The 20,615-nt window shown below is 42.4% G+C and overlaps 1 protein-coding gene across 1 annotated transcript; it reads left to right on the top strand.

Moving 5' to 3' along the window:
* Positions 1–7,816: 7,816 nt before the first annotated feature.
* vwa1 (von Willebrand factor A domain containing 1) lies at positions 7,817–19,123 on the top strand. Its single transcript, XM_069693963.1, has 6 exons — positions 7,817–8,194; positions 12,164–12,721; positions 14,875–15,201; positions 16,006–16,281; positions 16,600–16,875; positions 18,144–19,123. Exons 1-6 carry the CDS (start codon positions 8,110–8,112, stop codon positions 18,170–18,172), a joined length of 1,551 nt encoding a protein of 516 aa, XP_069550064.1. The 5' UTR covers positions 7,817–8,109; the 3' UTR covers positions 18,173–19,123.
* The last annotated feature ends 1,492 nt before the right edge of the window (positions 19,124–20,615 follow it).

Genomic DNA, 20,615 nt, shown 5'->3' with positions numbered 1-20,615 from the left:
TGTCTGTGTTCGAAAAAAAAAAGAAGAGGTGAGGCGGTTTTTGGGGCTGGCGGGGTATTACAGACGGTTTATCCCGGGCTTCGCGGAGCTGACCAGTCCCTTGACCAACCTGACCCAGAAAGGTGCCTCAGATCCGGTCCAGTGGACGGAGCAGTGCCAGCGGGCGGTTGAGAAGGTAAAACAGGCTCTCTGTGGACCACTTCTCCACACCCCTAACTTCTCTCTCCCCTTTACTCTGCAGGCTGATGCGTCGAACATAGGGCTGAGGGCTGTTTTGTCCCAGCAGGTGCAGGGGGTTGACCGCCCTATTGTGTACATCAGCCGGACGTTATCGGAGAGGGAGGCCAGGTACAGCACAGTGGAGAAGGAGTGCCTGGCCATCCGGTGGGCAGTCGACTCCCTGCGGTACTACCTGCTGGGACGCTCATTCACCCTCTGTTCGGACCACGTGCCGCTCCAGTGGCTCCACCGCATGAAGGATACCAACGCCCAGATCACTCGGTGGTATCTGGCGTTACAGCCTTTTAACTTCAAGGTGGTCCATAGGCCGGGGGCGCAGATGACTGTGGCCAACTTCCTCTCCCGCTCTCGAAGGGGGGGAGGGGAGTAGGTTAGGCTGGATGGCTCCCGGGCCCAAGTCGGGCGGTGGGGGTATGTGGTGGCGGGGTGTGGTTAGCTCAGCTGCAGGGAGTAGAGAGTGGGAGGAGTGGTTCAGGGAACGGTGCCGGGAAGGTGTAATGAGCACAGCTGAACCAAATATGAACTGATGAGCTCTCCCCTATAAAGGGAGCAGGGAGAAGGAGGCTGGAAAAAGAGCGTTGGCACAGAGACAGTGGTGTGTGGGCAGGGCAAATAAAAACATTGATACCCGAACGTGGGACTGAGCGAGTCATCTGTGTCCAGGAGAAACCCCGGTAGCACAAACATTGCTACATTGACAAATGCCCATTTTGACCCAATTAAAACACTGAATGAGAATGTAAGGTTGTTACTTGTCATCCTGTCCATTCGTTTCATTTCTAGTCATCCAACATTCATGGAGAGTTCTCTCGCAAAACTACAAATGATAGTGCTGGAAAAGTAAGAGGATCAACACAGTCACATAGATTCATCCTGTAGGTACAGCAAATGTTTGCTCTAAATTTCATGCTGATCCATCCAGTGGTTGTTGAGATAGCCTACTGCCATCTGCAATAGAGTGGTGGACCAACCAACGACTGATACTGCCATCTCTGCAACTACTCCACTCGTGAATGACGAATGAAGGGAAACTTGGGTAGTAGATTGTAAAACAACTTGTGTGAGCATATAACTATTTTAGGTTTACATCACCGCCTCAGAGCCAATATTGACATTTATTCAACCTCAGAAGCTTTAGCCAATTTTGAGTAAGAAGAAGACAAACTCTTTAACTTAACCAGCAGCCTTCACGTCTGCCATCACTCATTGATCAACCCGGGGCTAGAAACCCTTCTTCCCTCGTGTACTTGAGCTGTGCTCAGTCTGACAATGGATTACTCATTGGAAAGGCAGACAGGCTGAACTCAAGCCAGACAAGTTCAAACACAGCACCCCTCCTGCCTCCACCGATACCATATCACTAAGAGACAATGTCAGGCTTCTTCTCCTTTCTGTCACCTTGTCACTCGACAGGAGGGGAGCTGAGTGAAACCAACACAGAGTGGACTTTGTGACCCGCGGGGCACCTCGTAGGGTGTGTGAGCACGGTAACAAGAAAGAGCAGGAAATAGATAAGAGAGAACGGCTGAAACTCTGAGCCGGAGCAGAATGTGCTTCGAAGTGAAAGGCTCAGATTTAAGTGTACCGGCAGACAGCGGATGTGGATGACAGGTGATTGTGTTAACAGGCAGGATGGGCTGGACAGCAAGGTTGTCATCTCTCTGTCATTAAAGGAATGGTGGGTTGTTCATCACACCTGGAGAGGTGTTGGAGTAAAAGTTTGAGTTTCACCCTCTCTTAATCCTGACCTGATATTTCTGCAGCACAAACTATCAGGAGGATCGAAGCCTTTGTGTGCATTCTCCTCTTATTTGTACACTCCTTTTTGAGCAAGCAGATACAAGAGACGGGGTGGTTTTTCTCTCGGATAGCTTTGATAGGCTGCCAGGTTCTCCCCTACCTCAACCTGCCCTGACAGATTCCATTGTGGATGCACATGTAATTACAACTGATCCCTGCCCCTTTCAAACTCTCAGACATACCACAAAAGTGACTTCAGCTACCTTTTGTGCATGTATGCATCAGTCCATGTGTCTCCATGTTTGTATAGTATACACACGAGTGTTACTAAGGGTGGAAAGCAGCTGGGAGTGCTGTCGAGAAAGTGTGCGGCGTGAGGAGCAACAAAAAGGGTGAGGAATCGCAAAGGGAGGAGAGAATGGAGAATCCAGCTGTTGTCCACTGTGGCCAAAAAGCTTCAGAGCTCGCTGGAAGGGAGAGAAAACACAATGATAGGCCTGCTTTATTAAAAACATTTGAGAGGGGGAGGGATGATTGGACGAAGAATGAATATAAAATAAAGAGAGATTATACATATGATGAGAAAACGAGGCAGGATAGATTTATTAGTCTTTAGCTGGACTGTGTTTGTCTGCACGTGAGAGAGAAAACGCCTGTTACATCCAGCAAGCTTTGGCCTGCCATCCTCCTTCCCACTGCCTGCATGAGTGCAGCCTGGGCTGCTGAGAGCTCACATCGATGAGTCACCGCCACTGACCTTTCTCATGTGGTTTCTGAATAAGTGGGACTTGAGTATTTCTTGGTTTTATGGGGAGCTTCTTTCAGCAGTTTGTATGGAAATCTTTCATTTCATACAGTACAAGAGAGCACTCGGGGCACACCGAGGCTGTGAATGGAATTTCCTTTCTTTTTGCTGAACTTTAGTCAACAAAGCAGAATTTTTCAGCTCTCAGTCACTCTATTTAGAAGTTTTGGAACCAAGCTGCAGAGGTTTCTCACATGCTGCCCTACTGTGCTGTTAAACTTACTCATAAAATCTTCTTTCAGTCAGCTTCTTCATAAATCACGGGCCTTTTAACCTCAGGTGGTAAACAGAATCAGACCTTTGACCATACACTAGCAGCACTGATCAGTTTTTCTTAATACCCGGGCCAAAACGATGAGTACGTTTATCCTGTATCTATAAATAAAGCCCCACTGCCAAACCTCAACACAATAAGACCATTGTCTCAGAGGTCTCAAGAGGAGCCGAGCCAGCTATAGAGCGAACCGCCACCGACCCAACTTGGCAGAACCAGAGGCGGCCTGTGACATTTTACTGTGGAAACTTGCAGTGGGTGTTGGCCTCACCAGCGTGGAGACTCACTGGCTGTCGATTATTGCAAAACAGATGTTCTAACGAGTGAGATGGTTCGAGCTATAGTCTTACTCTAAGATAGTGAGCAAATACGGGTGCTTCTGTCCAAACTTAAATACACACTCCTGATTTATTGTGTGGAACACTATCCTGCCCTGAACCGGACAGTTGCTTGTGTTTAATGTAACTTGTCATATTTGTTTAGAAAAAGGAACGATTGAGCATTTTCTTTGATGCAGTTAAGTCTTGGATTCTTGGAACACATAGAAATATGAACAGCACTGTCTCGGAACAAAAATCTTACTCTCAATTTTTGAGGTGTCTCAGGTTACAGCTACAACTTGCTGCTGCCAGGTATTTTTTTTTTTTGAAGAAAAGATCTTCTAAAGTTTAAAAGCTTAGGAAATGCCTCCGCATGGCTTTGAAAGACAAGACCCTCTATGGACATACACAGGATGCTGATCAAAGGAGGCAGGAAAGTACCACTGACGCAGGACCGGAGGGGTCTTGCGTTGCTCAGGAAGGCAGAGGGTACTTGGTGCATTTCTGGTTTTCTGCACACCCTGTTGATGGGAAGTCCCTCCGACTTCCCTGTCTGTATTTTTAGTTTAATGGTTGTAATTTATGTGTCCACTAAGCAGGAGACTAAGAGTGTTCTCGGCTCCAGATTGCATTTGATCTTCTTCCATTTGCCTGACAGGTCCAAATGTAAATTCTGCAAAAGTTTGTGTCTGTTTCTGGCTCTTCTCCAGAATCCCCTGCATCTTATTCCCTCTAAACAATCAGTGTTTCATCAAGCCTCTCCTCCATCTTTTATATCTTTGGGGTGCACTTTTTTTCACTGACATTTCTGCTTTTCCTCCTCAAATATGCACAAAAGCAATGGTTTGCTTTAAACCAAACCTCAAAGACCATAGACTGGCAGAAAGGAGGAAAAGACTGGCAAATATAGATCTGTGGAATTCACTTCACCACCAACAGTGGCATTCCAGTAGGTAGCCAAATCCTCTGCAGCTAAAATGTTAATGGGTAATTGCAACTAGGCTGCTATTATGGGCCAACGTCACAAGAGCCTGTAGAAGAGGCAGTAACACAGGCTGCTTAAAGTGTTCCAGGCTGTGAACTGACTCCCAATGGATGTGCTGTTTTTCTACGCCTATGTCATCACACCCTGAAAGTTGTGTTCAACAAAAATGTCGTAAACTCTTCCATTGCACCGATGACATCTTACTGTTTTCGCCTCTTCTCCTGTTCCTCCCTGTGCCATGAGCTAAAAGGTCACGTTTGCCGTGCTGTTGCTCTTCTTCTCTCCGTCGTCCTTGCAGGATGGCATTTAAAAATGGGGAGAAACAGATCACCGTTCAGGTTGCATAATCTGACAAAGTGATCGTGACAGCGTGCTGACATGAGGCCGAGCTGGGTGGAAACAGCTGGTTGTGTCTGTGGATTTCAGCACAATGTCATAAATGAGATTGAGCTCATGCATTCGACAAAAGTCAGTCAGTCATTGCAGAGCTAATGTAATGTCTGACATGATGAAATATGGAGCGTGTGTGCACTCATTCAAAGATATTTTCATGGTCTGTGCACATGCATGTTCAGCTTCTTTTTTTTACTGCTCTCATGCACACATACACACCGCTACCAAGTTGTTCCATTGCAGGTGGGGGAACACTTTGTGTCTCTGACTGATTTACAGCTCGCTGACTGAACTGAAAAAAGAGAAAAGAAACATTCAGGAAGAGAATTCCCATCTGTAGTAATAACCAGCACAGTGTTGGTGACCGTGGGCTGCGAGGGCCACACATGTACATGTGGGAGCTTGCTCAGCCCTGGAGGGGAGGTGCACCAAAACCACAGAGAAATGAATGTTGCATGTCTGTTGTGCAGTAGCAGGAAGGCGTAAATGGATCATGATGCAGCAGGAAACCTTTGAGTTCAATTTTAGCAAGACCGCATCAAACCAACATTTTTCAGTAAGCGGTCACAGACAGAAATTATCACAGCAGCCAAAGTTATTGTTTTAAATGCACAAAAAGAAGATTAAAAGATGAATCATCAGCCATAAGTACAAATACAGGCTGGCACTTGTCTCCTATCTTGAGCATATTGCGCAAAGTTTTCCATAATGATGACTACAATGACATATACTGTAGGTCAGACAGAGCCATAAGAATGCTTCCCAATCACTGACTGCACTGTACTGTGTTTAGTTTGTAGGTGTGTGTATTGGAGAGGGTGTGTTTATTGTCAATGTCTCGTTGGAATAATAAAAGTATTTGGATACAATGCGTCACAGGAATCCGGAGCTTTGTTTGGTCCCACTTGAATTCTTCCATCCTCTTAAATCTATTTATTCCCTCCTACAATCTTGTTTTTGTTCCTTGTTTGTGCACACCCACACACACACAAAACGCACACACGCGGAGAAAAGTTTGCGCAGTTATCCTCGTTAGGACATTGCATTGACTTCCATACATTTAGGACAACCAACACAAAATCTAACCTTAAACTAACCACAGTACACCAACACCGAGGTTAAAGACACACACACGTGCACGCACACGCACGCACGCACACGCACACACACACACACACACACACACACACACACACACACACACACACACACACACACACACACACACACACACTGTTAATAGTTTCCATGTTGAATCATACAATAGGTCCTGTGTGACTTCATGCAGGCTCCTAATTGTCCGCTCACTTTACTTTCTACATGTAAACGTTACTGTATTTTAAAAGGCTGAGTGGTTGACCACAGAGAACAACCTACATGCAGAGCTGTTTGCCCTTTTCCACTACAGGCCTGTGTCCCGTATAATTTCACAAATTCACTTCCAGCGTTCTGAATACTGAAAGTATCCGTGGTCAGTCTTGGTGAACCACAGGTTTCCTTAATCTGTTGGATAGCTGACATTCTTGGTTTTCCTTACAATGATAAGAATTCAGAAAATAAGATTGGAAATGTATCAATATTACTTGCCCCATATGATTACTGACTCAGTGTGTACGAAAGCTCTCAAGAGGGCAAAAGAGAATTTGTGACCACAGATAGAAGTAAAAAAAAACATGTTACATTTGTACAAATTTCTTAATGTGTGCTCTTATTGCTGTTTAAACCCCATATCAGCTGATTCCTCCCTGTGGCGCATAACTCATTTAGACAAAAAATGTTAAGTGAGTTTTAGACGTGTTAACCATTTTTAATCTCTGCTGGCAGAGTAACTTGACTTAAAATCTAATTCTGGTTCAGATTCAAGATGTTGAAGCCTGGATGGTGAAGCCTCTATTCTGAGTTACTGGGGAGACTGGAGAGAGAAGGGAGGAGTGCTAGGCTGCACTACACCAACAGTTTAATCAAGCACAAGCAACCAGAAGGAAGTTAAAGTAACCTTTCTTCAAAATAAAGGGACCTCATAGTCAGCTAATTCATGGTGTCGTACTGACTGATTTATCTGTTGTTTCATGTTGTAAAACAGTTCTGCCGCATAAGAGCTGCTTATAATGAGAAGCCATCATTCAAATCTTTCCTAATGAGATAAAACATTTATACAAAGTTAAGTTACAAAGTTCAGAAAAACATATACGTAGCGAGGGCCTATATTGTATTCCTTATTATTTGTTCAGACTTAACATTGAGCTCCGCTAATCGGCTTCATGTGGACAGTGACGGGCAGCATAAGCAATCTGACAAATAATGATAAATTGATGAATCAGGATTTGACTGATTTCACTGATAAATCCTGACTGATGCAAAATGACCACAGAGGCCTGTCCCACTTCAAACCAGTGAGAAGAGCTCAAACAAACCAAAAAATGTGTAATATAAATAACAAAACTGTTAAAACATTTGCAAAAAAAAAATAATTCTCAGAATGAAATGCTAAATGGAAAAACAGGTTTCCAGGGCCTTTAAGTACACAGTTGGGACAGGCCTTCTTACTGTAGCTTACTTCACATGGATCTTTCCTTTTTATTGTTCAGCATCATCATAAATATTTTACTATTTACTAAACCAAATTTATCTGACAACTGTCATTTTTCAAATTAATCTTATCATCAACAACAATATTGTGCATTGTTTTATAGACAAGCTAACAGTAGATCATGTCAAATTGGCCACACTTCGACATCGTGGAATCAGCCATATCATTGTAATGTTATCATTACATATATAATATTATATTATTGTGCATTTTGAATGAATGCTTTGTAGGTTCTTTGATGTATTCAACATTGTGGTGCTAACCTGCTATTTGACTTTATTACTAAATGTGAAATATCTCTTTTATCGGTGACTAAACCCCTGGATTTGTTTCTGTTCGTAGTATTTGTGTCAGGACACAGAACACACATCTAATCTTATTTTGAAAAGGTTTCCCGGAAAGCTTGTATTTAGTCTACTTGTCTTGGGTCGCGCTTTATATTCGAGCCTTGAGCGCGAGCGAGGTGCGTTTGTGTTGACGAGGGGCGTCCAAACTTTACGCACAGGGTCAGAAGTTTTGCCTGCAGTTTAAGTTTAACCTCCGGAGTGTCCAGTTACCGACTGGCTGATCATGCTCAGCGAAGAAGAAAGACAAGGAGCGGAATAAAAAAAAAAAAAAAAGATCAGATAAATTATGCTTCTGACTGTGATTTACTGACTCGGAGTGCGCTCCTCCGGGCTGTGGCGGATATATGGTTGACACAAGAAGACATAACATTGGTGATACATTTTGCTTCAGTGGAGCTCATTCATAACCATTGGGATGGAGAGCCGCATGTTGTTGACATGGATGCTGTTGTGTTTGCTCCTGCGGCTGTCGGCTGCGCAGAACCCCGCACCTGAAGGAGGTAAGCGTCATTAATCCGATGGAAATCCATTTTAACATTGTAATTATTTGCATTGTAACAGAGGAACGTGCCACAAATCTATTTAGAGGAAGGGGTTCGGTAACAGTCAGAATAATAATAGAAAAAAAGGTTTAAAATAAGGCTAATTTACCATTATCTCTTTTTCTCCAGTTAATTTAAAGCAAGTTGAAAGGAATTGGTGGCACAAAATATGAGACGCAATTATTAACACTGCTGCAGTAGGTGGAGGGGCCGTCTGTGCTCTGGGTGGATCAGGGTGTGGTTGATATTACACCAGTGTTCTCAGTCAAATGGCATGACTCCAACTACTGAATTGTCAGTTGATGAAATTCCACAGCCTGAAGGCATTGCGGCATTCAGGGACCACCCAGACGTCCCGTGGATGGCTTCAGGTGCTCCCCATATCGTACACACAAAACCTTTTTCAATTCTCAGATTATTGCCAGTTGATGAAATCTCTTGGCTTTGCTGGTTTCTTAGGGGAGGACAAACCAGTCACAAGGTCTGCTAGAAAATGTTAAAAAAAAAAATTAGGAGTTGATTTATTCATATAAAATCTTAAAGTGATCGTTCCCATTTTTACAGTGATGTACAGCAGACTAACACTGAGACACTCCTCATTGTGTTCATGCTGGTTTTGATTCTAATACATGTTTCCTATTTCCATCAGTTCTGATCAGTAACTTCATGTGTCATGAAAACAAAATAAATGTTATCAAATGTTACACAGCAGTGCCTTTATGCCATGCGTTACAGCTTAAGACCATGGAGTGACTGAGAGGCTTAACTTAGCGGTGGTGCAGGTTTCTTAGTGGAAGTGGATCTTTATGACTTAGCTATGATGCTGTCACTTTTCTGCTTCCATTAATAGAGACCTGATGAGACAAGTCAGCTTTCAGTAATTGGGCTTTTTATAAGTGGACTTATTGTGTATTCATGTCATCCTTGTTAAACAAAGATCTTGTTATGCAACTGTCAGCCACAGACAGAGAAGCAATTTTAACAGATTTATGGGTAATTATTAGTAATTCAAATTTAATTAAGGGTAAAAATACAATTACTGGGTATCTCCCGGTTGTCTGCCTCTGCCAACCAGTTAAGTTGCAGTTGATATTCGTATCTGTCCAGACCCATACAAATATTTGTAGTAAAGGCTTTGAAGGAATGTTTGTTGACATTATCAGCCAATAAAGCTGAGTGAAAGTAGAAAGTGCTTTAAATATAAATGTTGCTGCAAAGGAGCTACAAGTCCTAAAATGTGGATGCTTCACACACATCTTCAACCTGACAGCATGGAAGATCTATACAATCAGCAGTTTCAAGGTGGACACCCAAAATTAGTGTCGCAGAACATTTTGATGTCACAGTGAAGTTGACCTTTGACCTTTAGGATATAGAATGTGAGCACTTTACCATTTGTCACATTTGTGTAACATTTTGTCATAATTAGCGCATGAATTATTAAGTTATGGCCACAAACTTGTGTTGTAATGCAACGTTGACCTCTGACCTCTGGCCCCCAAAATATAAGTAGTTCATTTTTGAGTCCAAGTGAACATTTGGGCCAAATTTGAAGAAATTCTGTCAATGCATTACTATAGAGATATTGCATTTACAATTGAAGATGGATGTGGGTCACTGACCTTTGACCTTTGGCCACCACCAAAATCTAATCAGTTCATCCTTGCGTCCAGGTGAACGTTTGTACCAAATTTGAAGACGGTCTGTCAAGACGTTCTTGAGATACCTTGTTCCTGATAATGAGACGTACGGATGGACAGACAACCTGAAAACATGATGCCTCTGGTAATGGCTGTCGTCGGCACAGAGGCATAAAAAGGCTGTCACTATTTCACTCTACTGCTGGATGCTTGTTAGTTTGATGATACCTTGGTGTGTTCTGAACATGCAATGCACATAATCCAAATTCTCTCAATGTCTGTAGCACACGTGTTTATATTTGCTTTCTCATGTGCGGTCTACAAATGCCACATTTCTACACATCCAGCCCACAAAACCCATAGTGCTCCTGGTTTACTGTGCATATGTCAGTGTTGGAGTCATATGTTTTGCAAGTTGCAAGAGCTGCTCTGCTCCCTCTGTGTTTTACAAGAGACCATGTGGGTTTTTCCGCTTCATTTTTCCCACCATTACATCACCGGAGGGCCTATAGTCCACCAATAAATCAGATTTATAGTGCGGCTCCATTCAAACACATCTTTTCTCTAACTAAACAGTGAAGCTGCTATCTCCAGACGTCAACGTATGGTTTTAGATAAAGACATACATGCACAAAGGGGCAGCCCACTCACTCCAAAGTCCACCCAATGAGAGAGATGTAAAGAATGCATTCAGGTTGATGGAGAGAAAGGCAGCGAGTGTGCACGTTGGCACGTGTGTGTGTTTGTGTGTGTGCGTGCTTGATCTGTGTGTGTATACTGTACATGCCTCACCGCTTCTCAACTTTCAACACCTCAGCGTCTTATCAACACCCCATCTGATGTGTTAAACTTTAAGATATTTGGAAATAGAGGCATTCAAAGAAAATTTTGAGTTTCCAAAGATCGCAAGGTGTCTAAGTCAGCGCCTGTAATTGCTGTAAAATTAGGTCAGCGTAATCCAAGGTCTTCTACTCTCACTATAGCTGTCTCTCTTCAACCCTTGATCTGAGATTTCAACCATGTTTTTTTTCTTGGATGATTGCACAATCTGAAGATCTACAACTAAATATTGCTCTTAGATTCGATCTCCGGTGCTGCTGCTTCTTTCGTGCTCTCTCTGCTCAGTATATGGCCATTTAGCATTCCTCTCCGTCTCTCACATGGAACTGCCAGTGCCCCCGTTCCCCGCCTCATTCCTGTCCTTCTAACGCCTTTTATTCTGCCTCGTCCCACCTCCCTTCTCCACTCCCTCTCCCATTAATACCCAGCAGCTACTGTTTTCCTTCCCGCTTCACTTTTGGCATCCACTTTTTAAACTTTGCTTCTGTTATGAAAGTTAGAAAATTGCAGAGGAAGAAAGAAAAATAATCCACCCTCTGGCTAAGTGCTCAAGTGGCTTTTATTCATTGTCCACTTCTGAAGTTATCGTGATGCCGGATTAATTGCGAAGTTCCTCTGTTTGTTTTCATTTCTATCTGTCTGCAGAGTAATTGCCTGTTTGTTTAATACTTCTTGCTGACTTTCTGCTGCTTTCATGCTGACAATACTCTGCATGAGTTGTGATCACAGAGAGACTGTGCTGTTCCAAGAAAGTAGATGAAGACAGGGAGGGAGATATTCCAAATATGTGTGTGTGTGTGTGTGTGTGTGTGTGTGTGTGTGTGTGTGTGTGTGTGTGTGTGTGTGTGTGTGTGTGTGTGTGTGTGTGTGTGTGTGTGTGTGTGTGTGTGTGTGTGTGTGTGTGTGTGTGTGTGTGTGTGTAAGGGAAGCATAAGAAGAGACCTGGGCAAGGCAACACGTACTGTTTTTGCCTACTTGATTTCCATGTTAATTAGTAATTTGCATGTTAAAGACTGTTGCTTGTCCCCCCTCCTATTTGCTCTCTCTCCATATTCCATTTGCATTAGCTGTGTCAGGACTTAAAGGAACTGTGTTAACGTTGTGCAGTAATAATCAGCATCACTTTTGTATCATTGACCCTTTTTATTCATCTGTTTATTTATTTATTGTCAGGTTGATTTTCGTAATCTCTATCTGTCTATCTATCTATCTATCTATCTATCTATCTATCTATCTATCTATCTATCTATCTATCTATCTATCTATCTATCTATCTATCTATCTATCTATCTATCTATCTATCTATCTATCTATCTATCTCTCTCTCTCTCTCTCTCTCTCTCTCTCTCTCTCTCTCTCTCTCTCTCTCTCTCTCTCTCTCTCTCTCTCTCTCTCTCTCTGTCCGTCAGTCAGCCCATCCATATTGATCTCTATGTTTCTTCCCCAGTGCTGAACTGCTGCGAGGGCGATGTCCTCTTCTTGGTGGACTCCTCAGGGAGCGTGTCCTCCTACGAGCACTCCCGCATGCTCACCTTCCTGTCTGAGCTCCTCCTCCCCTTTTCTCTGGGAGAGGACCAGGTGAGGATAGGACTTCTGCAGGTGGGAACCCAACCCCGTGTCGAGTTTGGTTTTGACGTACACGGCACCCAAAGTGGCCTCCAGGGTGCCTTGAGAAATGTCAAACCTCTCAGGGGGGACACCAACACGGTGGAGGCACTGGAAATGGCAAAGAAGCGGGTTCTGCGACCCGGAGTGGCGGGCGGGGCCCGGGCAGAGCTCCCGAGAGTGCTGGTGTGGTTGACGGATGGGGTCAAACCTGGGGATGTGATCGGACCAATGGCTGAGCTGCGGAAGGAAGGTGTGGCTGTACTGGTGGTCTCCACCGGGCATGGCAACTATCAGGTGTTGAGGCAGGTGGTGAGCCTACCTGTGGAAAACAACTTGTACTTTGTGGACATTGATGATATGAGCATCATCACAGAGGACCTGCGGGATGCCATCATTGGTGAGTATGGGATGGGGGAATATTGAGGTTAAGTTGTGCCACGAAAAATAATTATTTATTTTTCAGTGATTCATACTAATCAAATAATTAATGTTGAATTCATATCTTAAAATGCTCTTATATTTAGGTGGATGAAGACATTTACAGAACTGAAAGCAGGAGGCAAATGAATTGTGACTGACAGACAGATCAGTCAATGAAATAACAAACTTATGACTTTAAAAGTATACAAAAATATGTTTTATTTTATTGTAAGGCAAAATAAGAAAATATAATTATTAATTGACAGTTTTTTTGTTTGTTTGTTGGCTTGTCTCGTTTTGTATTGGAACATTTGATACAAATTAAATGAATCAGTTCATGCGATTTTTCAACGTTATCAATTTATTAAAGCTGTCTCAACTATTGATCATGTGACTATGAGAAGTGATCATAACGTTCCAAGACTGTTCCTGCAGCAATCAAATTGAGCGCAGCACAGTAATGCGCACGCAGCAGGAGGAAGCTATAACCTTTGTGAAAAAGTTTTCCACATTACGTCACGTAATCAACATCAGCACCTGTGTTACATTAGTTTTTGTAACCACCGGTACGTGCACATTTGAAATTTCAACATTGACCTGAGCAAAAAGCTTATGTCAAATTTTGTCTCAAAATCTGGAAAACTGCAATGGGGACCTTTAAAAAGCTCCAGAAAGCCAACGACAATGAAGTAATGATCCGGGTGAGGTGTTTTGAGTAGCATTCATGTATCAAGAGGGGAACAATTTCACTGTCAATGACCAAAGAAGGCGCATCATTGTCAGGCGCCGACCAGGTGGATTTCCCCCCCAGAGTCAGACTATCAACTCTGTACTTGTGACGTTCTGAAATATCTGAGGTAGAACATTATGTACAAATGGCCTGGACTGTGGTACGATGGCAGTTGGGTTCTCCAACATGAAAACACACAAGTCTCTTGCCTGCAACAACACAATCAACACTATGCACCCCACTACTCGCCAGATTTGACGTCCTGTGACTTCTTTCAAAAATTGGACCCAAAATTTGATGTGTGCTCTCTGCTCTAGTTTTAGGTCACAAAAACACATGCAACACAAGTGTTGATGTTGATCGAGGGATGTAACTTGGAACGCTTACTTATACAAGTTTTTGCTTGCCCCTGCTTCATGTGAATTACTGTGTACAACAGAAACAGTCTGTGAACTTTGTGTTCTCACCTCATATGTAACGTGAAAGGATTGGCTCACAGTTACAAACCCACAGACAATCATCATCCAACTCTGTGGTTTCTCTTAATATTTCAACATTTTAGCATCTTTCAGCTCATTATTTTGGTTTTACGGCCCATAATTTTACTGCTTTGGTTCACTCACACGATTGTCACTGGGACCATTTCTACACACAGCAAGCAGCCCATACAGTTCAGTATCTTCGTGAAACACCCTCCATTCAAACAGCGACAATCACACTGCTGGCCTGCCTCTTGGACGCAGATGTATTACATGTGCTTCTCCCTAATGCCACACATGCTCTTCAAGACAGAGACCAAATAGGAAGCCAGGACACCGAGAGTGTCTGTGTGCATGTGTAAGAGCCTCTGTAATAAGATAGGCCGATCTATTAATGGATTAATGATTCAACATCTCGCCTCATCCTCCAACACTATGCTAGACATGATACATATATAAGTATTTATATATAGATAAACTGGGGAGATCACCTATTTTCTCTGGCCAGATTAAGTAACTGCCATAACACTCCCAATGGACACCTCAGCATTTATACATTGCAGCTGAAAGACATGATGCATAGTATAAATAAGGCTTGTGTACAACAAAAAGGAATGCACCAGTCCTTGCTGAGTGCCTAAGGATCTAATCAGAGATATCAATGCCTCTGTGGTGTTATTTTGTTGCAGGGCCTCACTGGGTTGGCTATTTCAAGTTGTCTTTTTGCAAGGGTTACAAATGCATTTAGAAAAACCCACGTCTGGCTGTCTACATGGGTGGCTGTCTGAAGCCAAGGCATTTTTAGCACTCTGTCTTACCATCTTTCCTGTCAGCATCATTCGCTCTCTGGTTTTGCAGATTTATAACTGGTACATTCATCTCGAAAGACCCATTCATTTTTCTTCATCCTTTGTCCAATAGAGATCATTCGAGCTGAGCGAATCAACGTCCGAGACGTTGCCACCAACTCTGCCACGCTCCAGTGGCGACCCGTCCTCTCCGGTTTGACGGGCTACTACGAGATCCGGTTTGGTCCGGTTCAGACAGGAGGAGCAGGAGGCGGCGGTGGAACCGGGACCAGTCCGAGCACTGGTGGAAGTCAATACCAGAGACTCACCCAATCTGCAGACACCAGCACTGCCAGGCTAACAGGCCTGAAGCCTGATACCACTTACACCGCCACACTGACCCCGGAGTCCAACGAACAAGCATTTAACACCCTGTCTGTCACCTTCACCACAAAGCCAGGTTGGGTCACATCCCATTTACACTCTGTCAAAACACATTATACTCATACTGTGCTTCCTACACAAACTCTTTCTCATTGGTTGGTTGTAGTGAATGCGTTGTGGTTCTGAACACTTGCACAAACCATTTAAAGAAGGTAATGCTATGTTATGTTATGTAAGGCATCCAAGATTTTTCCCAAAAAGCCCCAATAGTTTGTTACTAACTTAGTAGAATAGAAAAAGCTCAACTGGAGCTTTATTTTCATATATTTTGGATTGTATACTGTCTTGACTCCGCCCACCTTTTCCTCACAGCTTCAGTTTTTGCTGTGATTACAGTCTGGAAACCCTGTTCACATTAATGTTCACTCAGCCACTCTGAAATACGGACCAATCAACGACTAGTTGGCATGGCTTAGTGCGATTATGAAGTCAAGCGTTTATTTCAAAATCTAGTTTCAACGATGGCGGCAGTGGTAGAGCCAGATGAATCAATATTGTAACATCATGTGGTGGTCAATGCCGATTGGTTAAAGTGTTCTCCAATAGTTTCAAAATTAACCCGAGGTCCACGCCCATTAGGATGCAACAGACACTATCTATTCAAGCAGAGAATTTTGGTTTTGATAATAGCAGGCTAGTTATATGCCTCTCTGAAGACCTAAAGATAGCTATGAACTGCAGTTAGACTGTGCTTATCTTCAATCTACTTTTTTTGTTTTGTTATTTTGAAATAACAAAATTACAAATCCATTAAATGAAGATTAAAAGTTGTCTTATTTTCTGTACTAACGTAGTGTTGTTTTTGTCTCTAATACAACAGAGGTGATGAGCCCAGCTGTGGTTACAGTCTCTGAGTCGGGACCGACCAGCGTTCGCGTGAGTTGGGGTCCTTTTGATGCGGAGACGGTCACAAGTTACCACATCGAGTACTCTGCCCTGCCCCGGGGAAAGCTGCACGCCGTCACAGTGGGCCGAACACAAAACTCTACTCTGCTCAGAGACCTCCAACCGGACACTACTTACCTGGTGACCGTTAGTGCCCGACACACCTCGGGGAAGGAGAAGGCAATGTCGGTCAAATTGTGCACTCCAGAAGGTGAGCTGTGTGAAGGAAATGTAATCAAACTTGGTGACCGAGGATCTGTTTAGTGCACACTAATCCTAATCCTACGCAGTTTTGTCCTTCCTGCGTCTTCAATTTCAGATAATTACTAGCAGTTCCATTCAGGTTTAACTGCTCCAAGTAGCTCAGTTCTGAGCTGGAGTCACTCTACAGCTCGCCTGATTTCTTCTCCAAAGCTTCTGTTTTCTGTAGCTTCTACTTTTTTTTTTTTTTTTACTCTTTTGTCTTATCAGGTCTCTCTCCTTTTGTAATAAACATGCTGACTAACTTGTCTGTGGTCTCCACCTGCAGTGACCCCAGCCCTGGCAGACCTCCAGCTGACCACCGTGGGTAGTGACTCGGTGCAGGTGGACTGGAAGGGCAGCGTGGCTGGTTTGAAGGGCTACTGGCTCACCTGGGAGGAACAGCAAAGCTCCGTGCCTGGCCAGCGCTCCTCCCTGTATTTGCCACCTGACTCCCTGTCAACACGCCTCACACACCTCCCCCCTTCAGCTAGAGTGTGTGTGTCGCCCATTTACAGGACGGCACGGGGAGAGGGACTGTGTTGCACGGCACAGTTTCATTCAAGTGAGTACAGACCGGGTAGATGGTCAGTTTTACTTGGTGAAATTACCTTTTAGAATTAGTGGGATTGATATTTTAAGGAGGAGTTTTGACTTTGAATAAACTCTCTATCTTTCCAAAAGTAGCAGAAAATCTCATTCACGTATGTCCCTAAATGCTGAATAATTCTTTTAAAGGGTTGATTATCACAAATTATCACAAGTTTTTTTAAAACCTCATGTACGTGGGGTGGTAGAGTATCAAGCTACTTGGATAGTTTTTATTTTATTGTTCAGGATTTGACATATCTGTCTCTGAGATTTCTGTTTCTGCCCCAGTACAATGGAGGTAAATGGACTTTTGTTTGTGAGGCTCAAAACATTCATCTGCAACATCCACTTCCTGGTTAAGTTGAATAATTCACAGACCTCATCATATTAGAAAAAGTCTGTAAAATAAAAACAATTTTACATTTAAATTTGCATTGCTGTGAGCACTGGAGACAGAATTTTAATGGCCTCTTTTATATTGGAGCAGAGGCAGAAATCACAGAACCCTGGCAAATAAAAGCTGTTTTCATGTCTCGATAGGAGCAAAAAACACTTTTAAATGAAACATGTTGGACTGAATCAATAGCTCCAGGTTGAGTCAATTTGTTGTCTGACGTTAGAATGTATAGATACAAGAAATAAAATAATTTTGCATTTCATTTTAATACCTTTCATATCCCATAGAAAACACTTTGAAGGGCCTTGTTGGTGAAAAGTACTTACAAATAAACTTGCCTTTTTATCAAAGGTTTAAATCAGAGGTGGCCAAATTCTATGAAAGGCCATTTAACATTTTAAGTTCAAAATAAAACTTCAGAATACTACTTTTAATCTATTTAAAATCTATTTAATTATTTTGCAGAAATTATAGTAAAAAAATGGTTGTCTTGTCATTTTTTTCTAAATGTTCTCATGTCAGTGAGCCACATCGCTCATCTTGACTGGCAACACAAAGTCAGTGATGAAGGACACACTGACAGAATACCATAATTCTTCATAGATAAGATGTAGGCCAATGTGATTTAATAGTCATTTCTGTATAACGTATATTATGTTCTTTACAGCTGCACAGAATTTACAGTTGACAGTCATTACTGTTAAGACTTTATGACAGTTAAGAATAAGGAGAATAAGCACAGGCGTGTCAAAGGTCAAAACAAAAAAGGCCCCAAATTGGGGTGATCTGATTTAAATGAATAAATGTCATTGCCTTAACTGCAGTTTTCTTCCTCTTCCCTGTAGATGCATTAGCCTACAGCTACCAATCATAGCAACCTCACCAAACTGTAAGTGCACCTTACCAAACATGGAGGGATGATGGGAAGAAGAATGTTGACTTTCATCCATAACTCCTTTCTGTGTCTCTCTCCTCTGTGGACATCATCCAGGAAAGATGTTTGTCTTGGCTCATTGAGCTCTGATGTGGAAGCCATAGACACTTTAACGAGTGGTCTGGGACTATATGGCCACATGTTGACAGAGGATTATCTGCTTTTCTGTTTTTATTGTCATCATCGGGTTCATACCTGTAGTAAATGTATAATGCTTCACTTTCAAAATGCAAACTTAAGATACAAAAACAATTTAAATAAATATTTCTAAGGTCTGTTATGCAGATAGAGAGCAGAGCATGCTGGGAATGTTAATGTTTTATGTGGCTTGTTTTGGAGAGAGGCTTTGCACCATATGTAGCCCATGTGCTCAAATCACCATTTTTTCCGCCTGCTCACTCAGAAAGAACATCTGATTTACATTTATAGTGAATACGTATAACTTGTACTTAAATGACTTCTTTCAGGCATGCTTGACAACATTTGAAACTTGTGTTCAAACTGGAGTGCAAAGACGTCAATACAAGATCTGCAGGATTGCTTTGAATTTTCCAAAAATACTGAACAGACAAACCACAGGCCCTGAAACTAGAGGGACAACGTGTACTATACAGATGTGTGTAACTGACAATAGCCCATCATTCATATTTATTAATGAAGATAAATGTAAGTATGAGACGTAATAGCTTAAGAGTATTTGCAGACAAGCTGTTTACATTTGAAGACTGTTACCTTTTTACAGCATGTCTCTGCTGCCCCCTACTGACAGGATCCTTACAGGCTTACAACAGAGCTTTTACTCTATACTGCAGGGCAAACGAATTGTTTTTATGTTTGTTGGCTACTATTGCAATTTAACATAAGCTTTCAATAAAGTCCTTTAATAATTTTTTTGTTTTTTTTGTTTTTGTCCTTGTTCGGATTATTCTCCCGCTTATTTTTCTGCGCTTAAAGTGATTGTGCGGTAAAAGCCATGTGGTAAAATCTCAGCAAATTTGTTATGTACTATAACCTTTTTACTTTACTTTACTTTTGCGGGGAAAAAAAAAAAAGGTCTGGTCAATTATATATGATCAGAGTCAACAGCACAAGGTGGGATGTGAAACTTCAATCCCCACCTGGTCAAACTAGCATCTTTACCTGTTGAGCTTACTGTTAATTGACTGAGGGTGGCAGCAGACCACAATTTATATAAGCAAGTAAAGTAAGCAGAACGTTGCTGGCTCAAATCCCACCCAGTACTTCTTCCAGTTTTTGTGGTTTTAATCAAATGCCCCAAATCAGTTGAGACTCCAATCAAACCCGAGGCAGGACACAAACCATGCTCCTTCCTGCTGAGGGGCGGCCGCGCTACCCACTGCACCACCAGTCTGCTTAGATCCATTTTATCGCCCCATGAAGGTGTATGTGACAAAACTTTAGCTCACTGCAACCTATACCGCCACAAATATTTATTCAAATGCTACCAAAATTGATGCAGACATTCTTTGGCTACTAGATGTCGCATGTTTTCAAAGGAGTTCTGTTTGGTAAGAAGGTCAGTCTGCACTGATATTCATTATCTTCCCATTATTTGCACAACATTTTCTATGTCCCCAAACTTCACCAAAATCCATCCACCTATTATCGATGGGCAATTGAGAATGAAAATCCTTTGTCCCCGTCAAGGTTCTAAACAAGCTCCAGGCGGGACTACAACCCTTAATGTTGTTATTTTGAGGCAACAAGGATAAACTGTACCACCAGTTTGCTCTAACCCCAAACATCAGCCCTCAAATCATTTTGTATAATTCCAAAACTCTAACCATTTCACAATCCACATTTCAAAAAATGACAATAAATCCCACCTACGGCCTACAGAGCAGAATTCTTTTCAAGATATCCTCTGCATTGTGACAAAAGTTTGGCTCACTGCAACCTATGGTCAATTCAGAAGTCTGTCACTGTATTTGTTAAAATATGTAAAATCACTTAACATTTATAACTCCACAAATCTTTATTCAAATGTTACCAAAACTGACACGGATATTGTTTGGAAACAGGATATAATTTTCAGTTTTGTCACAAGGGCTCAATCCACTTACCCCATAGCTGTGAAGTAACAGTGGTAGCCATTGCGCCACCATGCCGGCAACTTCTTAACATTGTATTATCATAAACTGTCTGACCTCCTTGTGCCGCAGCCTGCAAGTCGCCTTCTCTGTAGACCTGAAGATCCATGAATCAAATCCACTTGTGGACAAGTACAGCTGGTCAGCTATGTTTGCATTTACTTTTGTGTGCTTCTCATCTTCTACTACTTGCAAATTTTACACATTAAATTAATTTGATGAAGATGCTACTCAGCCAGTCAAAACTAACATGATGTCTTATGTGGTTGTGC

Source organism: Brachyistius frenatus, unplaced genomic scaffold (assembly GCF_029030835.1).
Source record: "Brachyistius frenatus isolate BFR_SWC_R1_liver_20210118 unplaced genomic scaffold, ASM2903083v1 Contig_16, whole genome shotgun sequence".
In the NCBI taxonomy this organism is placed as follows: Eukaryota; Metazoa; Chordata; class Actinopteri; family Embiotocidae; genus Brachyistius; species Brachyistius frenatus.
The sequence above is the reverse complement of the archived record's forward strand: the minus strand, read 5'-3'. Positions and strand labels throughout refer to the sequence as shown.

Coding starts and splice junctions, on each gene's coding strand:
- vwa1 (XM_069693963.1), top strand. CDS start 8,110: ATGGAGAGCCGCATGTTGTTGACATGGATGCTGTTGTGTTTGCTCCTG. Junction 15,202..16,005: donor CACCTTCACCACAAAGCCAG/GTTGGGTCACAT, acceptor CTAATACAACAG/AGGTGATGAGCCCAGCTGTG. Junction 16,282..16,599: donor CAAATTGTGCACTCCAGAAG/GTGAGCTGTGTG, acceptor CTCCACCTGCAG/TGACCCCAGCCCTGGCAGAC.